Source organism: Rhinoderma darwinii, unplaced genomic scaffold (assembly GCF_050947455.1).
Source record: "Rhinoderma darwinii isolate aRhiDar2 unplaced genomic scaffold, aRhiDar2.hap1 Scaffold_862, whole genome shotgun sequence".
Taxonomy (NCBI): Eukaryota; Metazoa; Chordata; class Amphibia; order Anura; family Rhinodermatidae; genus Rhinoderma; species Rhinoderma darwinii.
Window position 1 is genome coordinate 58613 of NW_027464431.1, and position 8791 is coordinate 67403.

The window sequence follows — 8791 nt, forward strand, 5'->3', positions numbered from 1 at the left end:
GTTTGCGCTGGTTTGACGTGTGACAGAACGATGTGAATGTCTATAATTCTGCGGTCGCCGGCGTTCTATTTTATGGCGCGGCCTGTCGGGGGTAAAACATCAGAGAAGTGGAAAAGAATAAGATAAATAAGGAGATGAAGAAGGGAAGAGCGATGATGAGCGGCGCCGTTATCTGAGGAGGTCAGTGCAATGAGAGCAGAGGAGAGGCAGTCGTTACATTGTATTGTAATCCATAGATAAAGGCGTTCTCGTGATCGGCGGCCTCGATGTCCGTGTAGGAAAGAACCACGGGAGAGCCGCTGCACTTTATAATATAATATGTCTCTATAGTGTGCGGAGCCTCTTATTACATATTTATTATAGGTTGTGTTGTATATTGTGTTGTGTTGTATATTGTGTTGTGTTGTATATTGTGTTGTATATTGTGTTGTGTTGTATATTGTGTTGTGTTGTATATTGTGTTGTATATTGTGTTGTGTTGTATATTGTTGTATATTGTGTTGTATATTGTGTTGTGTTGTATGTTGTGTTGTATATTGTGTTGTGTTGTATATTGTGTTGTATATTGTGTTGTGTTGTCTAGTCTATTGTGTTGTGTTGTATATTGTGTTGTCTAGTGTTGTGTTGTATAGTGTGTTGTGTTGTATATTGTGTTGTATATTGTGTTGTATATGGTGTTGTGTTGTCTATTGTGTTGTGTTGTATATTGTGTTGTCTATTGTGTTGTCTATTGTGTTGTGTTGTCTATTGTGTTGTGTTGTATATTGTGTTGTCTAGTGTTGTGTTGTATATTGTGTTGTGTTGTATATTGTGTTGTGTTGTATATTGTGTTGTCTATTGTGTTGTGTTGTCTATTGTGTTGTCTAGTGTTGTGTTGTATATTGTGTTGTGTTGTATATTGTGTTGTGTTGTATATTGTGTTGTGTTGTATATTGTGTTGTGTGTTGTGTTGTCTATTGTGTTGTCTAGTGTTGTGTTGTATATTGTGTTGTGTTGTCTAGTGTTGTGTTGTATATTGTGTTGTGTTGTATATTGTGTTGTCTATTGTGTTGTGTTGTCTATTGTGTTGTGTATTGTGTTTAGTGTTGTGTTGTATATTGTGTTGTGTTGTATATTGTGTTGTCTTGTATAATATTACTGAAAACCAATTTCCCTTTGGGGATAAATAAGGTGTCTGTCTATGTAGAATACGAGGTGTGGTGAGAGTCACTGGAGTCGAGCTCCACCGGGAATACGTTCAATATCTCCGCCAAACAAATCCCAGCTCAAAATCATTGCAAAACGCATTCAGATGAGCCCCATCCGGGGGTGGTTTTTTTTGCGTTAACTGGTAGATTTATTGACCCCATTAAATCCCACCAAATTTCAACCCTCTACCTCGAGCCGTTGAAAAGTTAAGGGAGTGTTCTGGTCAAAAGTTTGGGGTCACCCAGACAATGTTGTGTTTTCCATGAAATCTCACACTTCTATTTATCAAATGAGTTGCAAAATGACTAGAAAATCCAGTCCAGACATTGACAAGGTTAGAAATAATGATTTTCTCCTTCAGACTTTGCTTTGGTCGCTCCATTTGCAGTAATTCCAGCATTGCAGACCTTTGGCATTCGAGCTGTTAATTTGCTGAGGTCATCGGCAGACATTTCCCCCCCCCCCCATGCTTCCAGAAGCCCCTCCCACAAGTTGGATTGGCTTGATGGGCACTTCCTGCGTACCATACGGTCAAGCTCCTCCCACAACAGCTCTATGGGGGTGAGATCTGGTGACTGCGCTGGCCACTCCATTACAGATAGAATACCAGCTGCCGGCTTCTTCCCTAAATAGTTCTTGCATCATTTGGAGGTGCTTTGGGTCATTGTCCTGTTGTAGGATGAAATTGGCTCCAGTCAAGCGCTGTCCACAGGGTATGGCATGGCGTTGCGGAGTGATCGCCTTCCTTATTCACAATCCCTTTTACCTTGTACAAATCTCCCACTTTACCCCAGACCATCACATGACCTCCACCATGCTTGACAGATGGCGTCCGGCGCTCTTCCAGCATCTTTTCAGTTGTTCTGCGTCTCACAAATGTTCTTCTGTGTGATCCAAACACCTCAAACTTCCATTCGTCTGTCCATAACACTTTTTTCCAATCTTCCTCTGTCCAATGTCTGTGCTTTTGCCCATATTAATCTTGTCCTTTTATTAGCCAGTCTCAGGTATGGCTTTTTCTTTGCCACTCTGCCCTGAAGGCCAGCATCCCGGAGTGGCCTCTTCACTGTAGACGTTGACACTGGCGTTTTGCGGGTACTATTTAATGAAGCTGCCAGTTGAGGACCTGTGAGGCGTCTATTTCTCACACTAGAGACTCTAATGTACTTGTCTTGTTGCTCAGTTGTGCAGCGGGGCCTCCCACTTCTCTTTCTACTCTGGTTAGAGCCTGTTTGTGCTGTCCTCTGAAGGGAGTAGTACACACCGTTGTAGGAAATCTGCAGTTTCTTGGCAATTTCTCGCATGGAATAGCCTTCATTTCTAAGAACAAGAATAGACTGTCGAGTTTCACATGAAAGCTCACTTTTTCTAGCCATTTTGAGAGTTTAATCGAACCCACAAATGTAATGCTCCAAATTCTCAACTAGCTCAAAGGAAGGTCAGTTTTATAGCTCCTCTAAACAGCAAAACTGTTTACAGCGGTGCTAACATAATTGCACAAGGGTTTTCAAGTGTTTTCTAATCATCCATTAGCCTTCTAACACAGTCAGCAAACACAATGTACCATTAGAACACTGGAGTGATGGTTGCTGGAAATGGGCCTCTATACACCTATGTAGATATTGCATTAAAAACCAGACGTTTGCAGCTAGAATAGTCATTTACCACATTTCATGTTATCTTCATTGAAAAAAAACTGGGCTTTCTAAGTGACCCTAAACTTTTGAACGGTAGTGTAACACACACACACACACACACACACACACACACACACACACACACACACACACACGTTGTTGGCTCACTATTCTCTAGAGTTGTGACCTTGTTGGACTGTTTCTTTCCTCACTCACCGGCGCGGTTCTGCTCGGATCTGATCTCCAGCTCCTTTATCTGTCTCACCAGCAGTGACATGTGCTGCAACAGATCGCGGTTGGTCAGTAGAAGTTGTCTCACTCGGGCCTGGGACTCCATGCGAGCCGTCGTCTCTGCTGCAAGCTGATCCTTCAATAGCTGCACCTGGTAGAGAGAAGTCACACATGAGAGAAGAGTCCTACTGCCAAGCCCACATCTACAGTCAGTGGCGCCATCTAGTGGACAATGTCACACATGAGAGAAGAGTCCTACTGCCAAGCCCACATCTACAGTCAGTGGCGCCATCTAGTGGACAATGTCACACATGAGAGAAGAGTCCTACTGCCAAGCCCACATCTACAGTCAGTGGCGCCATCTAGTGGACAATGTCACACATGAGAGAAGAGTCCTACTGCCAAGCCCACATCTACAGTCAGTGGCGCCATCTAGTGGACAATGTCACCAGCAGCGGTGAAGGAGATGCACACTCTGCCCCGGCCATGTATTCCAGAGTGAGATCTGCGCCCTCTGCTGTACACAGACCGTAGTCGCAGGCTCCCACCACCTCCCTGACACTTTTCTCGTCGTCTTCATTCCAAAATTTTCAGTCAACGCCAGGAATTATGAGCGAAGTCTGAATCTTTACTTTAGGGTTCAACTCCTGGATACAAAATACTGACCAAATCTGCAAGTGTGACTGACAACCTAACGGGTCGCTAAGCGTTTACAAAAGTTCTGATCTGTGAGGGTCTGAGCGCGAAGACCCCCAGCGATCCTACAGCCATAGACTCCCTCTACTACAACCACCCACATCCATAGACTCCCTCTACTACAACCACCCACATCCATAGACTCCCTCTACTACAACCACCCACATCCATAGACTCCCTCTACTACAACCACCCACATCCATAAACTCTACTACAACCACCCACATCCATAAACTCCCTCTACTACAACCACCCACATCCATAGACTCCTCTACTACAACCACCCACATCCATAGACTCCTCTACTACAACCACCCACATCCATAAACTCCCTCTACTACAACCACCCACATCCATAGACTCCTCTACTACAACCACCCACATCCATAGACTCCTCTACTACAACCACCCACATCCATAAACTCCCTCTACTACAACCACCCACATCCATAGACTCCTCTACTACAACCACCCACATCCATAGACTCCTCTACTACAACCACCCACATCCATAGACTCCCCTCTACTACAACCACCCACATCCATAAACTCCTCTACTACAACCACCCACATCCATAGACTCCCTCTACTACAACCACCCACATCCATACTCCCCTCTACTACAACCACCCACATCCATTAACTCACAACGTGTTACAGGATGATGGGAGTTGTACTCACCTGAGCTACAGCCACCTGTGTCTGTTGCTGCTGCTGCAGGAGTAGATGGTGGAGGAGCTGCAGTCGGTGCTGTGAGGATGAGGAGGAGGAGGAGGAGACGTGCGGTGTCTGGAGCTTTTGTGTAGAAGAATTCTCAATATCCTGTAAATAAGACGCAGGTGAGAGACGATCAACTACCCCCAGTCATGTGTTACAGTAATGACCAGTGTATATCATAATCATCCTCCTCATCATCAGTCATCATCACCAATCATCATCATCCTCCTCATCATCATCATCATCATCAATCATCATCATCACCAATCATCATCATCATCCTCCTCCTCAACATCACCAATCATCATCATCCTCCTCATCATCATCATCAATCATCATCATCACCAATCATCATCATCATCCTCCTCCTCAACATCACCAATCATCATCATCCTACTCATCACCGTCATCATCATCCTCAACGTCATCATCACCATCCCCCTAAATACTGGTGACCGGCCTCATACACGCACATACAGTAATCTATAGCCCGGACCCCCAGATACTGACCACTGATAGTGACTGGCCTCATACATGTATATACAGTAATCTATAGCCCGGACCCCCAGATACTGACCACTGATAGTGACCGGCCTCATACATGTATACACAGTAATCTATAGCCCGGACCCCCAGATACTGACCACTGATAGTGACCGGCCTCATACACGTATACACAGTAATCTATAGCCCGGACCCCCAGATACTGACCACTGATAGTGACCGGCCTCATACATGTATATACAGTAATCTATAGCCCGGACCCCCAGATACTGACCACTGATAGTGACCGGCCTCATACACGTATACACAGTAATCTATAGCCCGGACCCCCAGATACTGACCACTGATAGTGACCGGCCTCATACACGTATATACAGTAATCTATAGCCCGGACCCCCAGATACTGACCACTGATAGTGACCGGCCTCATACATGTATATACAGTAATCTATAGCCCGGACCCCCAGATACTGACCACTGATAGTGACCGGCCTCATACACGTATATACAGTAATCTATAGCCCGGACCCCCAGATACTGACCACTGATAGTGACCGGCCTCATACACGTATACACAGTAATCTATAGCCCGGACCCCCAGATACTGACCACTGATAGTGACCGGCCTCATACACGTATACACAGTAATCTATAGCCCGGACCCCCAGATACTGACCACTGATAGTGACCGGCCTCATACACGTATACATAGTAATCTATAGCCCGGACCCCCAGATACTGACCACTGATAGTGACCGGCCTCATACACGTATACACAGTAATCTATAGCCCGGACCCCCAGATACTGACCACTGATAGTGACCGGCCTCATACACGTATACACAGTAATCTATAGCCCGGACCCCCAGATACTGACCACTGATAGTGACCGGCCTCATACATGTATATACAGTAATCTATAGCCCGGACCCCCAGATACTGACCACTGATAGTGACCGGCCTCATTCATGTATATACAGTAATCTATAGCCCGGACCCCCAGATACTGACCACTGATAGTGACCGGCCTCATACACGTATACACAGTAATCTATAGCCCGGACCCCCAGATACTGACCACTGATAGTGACCGGCCTCATACATGTATACACAGTAATCTATAGCCCGGACCCCCAGATACTGACCACTGATAGTGACCGGCCTCATACACGTATACATAGTAATCTATAGCCCGGACCCCCAGATACTGACCACTGATAGTGACCGGCCTCATACACGTATACACAGTAATCTATAGCCCGGACCCCCAGATACTGACCACTGATAGTGACCGGCCTCATACACGTATACACAGTAATCTATAGCCCGGACCCCCAGATACTGACCACTGATAGTGACCGGCCTCATACATGTATATACAGTAATCTATAGCCCGGACCCCCAGATACTGACCACTGATAGTGACCGGCCTCATACATGTACATACAGTAATCTATAGCCCGGACCCCCAGATACTGACCACTGATAGTGACCGGCCTCATACACGTACATACAGTAATCTATAGCCCGGACCCCCAGATACTGACCACTGATAGTGACCGGCCTCATACACGTATACATAGTAATCTATAGCCCGGACCCCCAGACACTCTACAGTTCCATACTTGGTCCCTCTGCTCCTTCAGGACCGGCGCACGTGTCACGCCACCAGCACAAGCGGCTCCGTCAGTCGGCCTCCTCAGGATTTTCTGCTCCCGTCATTTCTCGTCCTAATAAATAAATAAGTGGAAAAGATCAGAGCGCGGAGGATCGGGAGACGCCTCATTTACATCAACTTGGAATATCTTATAAAACGCCGCGCAAGAAGAGCCCGAATATCCGCAACTCCAGCAACGTGCGCCGGGCTTAACCCGTGTGCGGTATATACCAGTCAGTAACCCCTCGTGTGCCGTATATACCAGTCAGTAACCCCTCGCCTGCCGGGTGCCGTATATACCAGTCAGTAACCCCTCGCCTGCCGGATGCCGTATATACCAGTCAGTAACCCCTCGCGTGCCGGGTGCGGTCTATACCAGTCAGTAACCCCTCACGTGCCGGGTGCGGTCTATACCAGTCAGTAACCCCTCGCGTGCCGGGTGCGGTCTATACCAGTCAGTAACCCCTCGCGTGCCGGGTGCGGTATATACCAGTCAGTAACCCCTCACGTGCCGGGTGCGGTCTATACCAGTCAGTAACCCCTCGGCTGCCGTATATAGCAGTCAGTAACCCCTCACGTGCCGGGTGCGGTCTATACCAGTCAGTAACCCCTCGGCTGCCGTATATACCAGTCAGTAACCCCTCGCGTGCCGGGTGCGGTCTATACCAGTCAGTGCACAAGGACACAGGTCGCTCGGGATGACTGATTAGTAAAGTGAAGCTGAATGTCGCCGGTCGTTCCGTTTTTCCAGTCACCGTGGACGTGATTCTCATTTAAACGGTTTTGTCCGGCTGAGCGCGTCCCACTGGTCCTCATCTACCTCCAAAATTCTGCTCCTCCAGGGACCTGTCGCTGGCTCCATCTGCCTGGCGGTCGGGGGTCTGCTGGCCGCGTCGTAGGCTCATTTTGTGGCAGACTTCAAAGGCTTGTCCGATAGTCCGCACAATCTGCATGGCCTGGCTCTGGGGAGGGGAAACACAACATTATATACACACTGAGCAGGGGAGGGATGAGGACGGAGGTCACTGCCAGGAGGAGCAGCCCGAGCACTACGGACGTCAGTAAACCTGCAGAATAATGAGCCGCCTGCAGCCACGTTCTACCTGCGGCCACGCTCTACCTGCGGCCACGCTCTACCTGCGGCCACGCTCTACCTGCGCCACTTCCAGGCTGACTAACCTTCTTCTTGGACTTGAAGACGTTGCACTTGAAGGCATTGGTGGCCCCGTCCCGGGCGATGTAGCTGAAGATCTTCAGGTCCTGCGAGTCGTGCGAAACGTAAAATATTCTGGAGGAGGAAACAAGGCCGAGAATAATCAGCAGCGCCGGGAGGACGAGACGGAGATGAAACGGCAGGGGAGGGGGACAGCAATGACTCCAGCGCCAGGGGGGAGGGGGGGACAGCAATGACTCCAGCGCCAGGGGGGGGGGGGGACAGCAATGACTCCAGCGCCAGGGGGGAGGGGGGGGACAGCAATGACTCCAGCGCCAGGGGGGGGGGGACAGCAATGACTCCAGCGCCAGGGGGGAGGGGGGGGACAGCAATGACTCCAGCGCCAGGGGGGGGGGGACAGCAATGACTCCAGCGCGGGGGGAGGGGGACAGCAATGACTCCAGCGCATAGGCTGCATTCTCAGTGATGTCACCGCTGCTCTCTAGTGAATGGCTAGGCTGCATTGTCAGTGATGTCACTGCTGTTCTCTAGTGATGGATGGGCTGCATTCTCAGTGATGTTACCGCTGCGCTCTAGTGAATGGATAGGCTGCATTCTCAGTGATGTCATCGCTGCTCTCTAGTGATGGATAGGCTGCATTCTCAGTGATGTCACCGCTGCTCTCTAGTGAATGGATAGGCTGCATTCTCAGTGATGTCACCGCTGCTCTCTAGTGAATGGATAGGCTGCATTATCAGTGATGTCACCGCTGCGCTCTCATGAATGGATAGGCTGCATTCTCAGTGATGTCACCGCTGCTCTCTAGTGAATGGATAGGCTGCATTCTCAGTGATGTCACCGCTGCTCTCTAGTGATGGATAGGCTGCATTCTCAGTGATGTCACCGCTGCTCTCTAGTGAATGGCTAGGCTGCATTGTCAGTGATGTCACTGCTGTTCTCTAGTGATGGATAGGCTGCATTATCAGTGATGTCACCGCTGCGCTCTCG

The 8791-nt window shown here is 48.6% G+C and overlaps 1 protein-coding gene across 1 annotated transcript in view; it reads right to left on the reverse strand.

Annotated features, from left to right (window-relative positions):
• LOC142731721 (uncharacterized) overlaps positions 1-7952 on the reverse strand; it is a 43757-nt gene extending 35805 nt beyond the window's left edge. The window contains exons 1-5 of the mRNA XM_075849467.1: positions 7810-7952; positions 7451-7592; positions 6599-6703; positions 4434-4574; positions 3042-3207 (exon numbers count right to left, since the gene is read on the reverse strand). Coding sequence (XP_075705582.1) covers positions 3042-3162 — 121 coding nt within the window. The 5' untranslated portion in view covers positions 3163-3207; positions 4434-4574; positions 6599-6703; positions 7451-7592; positions 7810-7952. The remainder of the gene's footprint in view (positions 1-3041; positions 3208-4433; positions 4575-6598; positions 6704-7450; positions 7593-7809) is intronic.
• Positions 7953-8791: the final 839 nt, after the last annotated feature.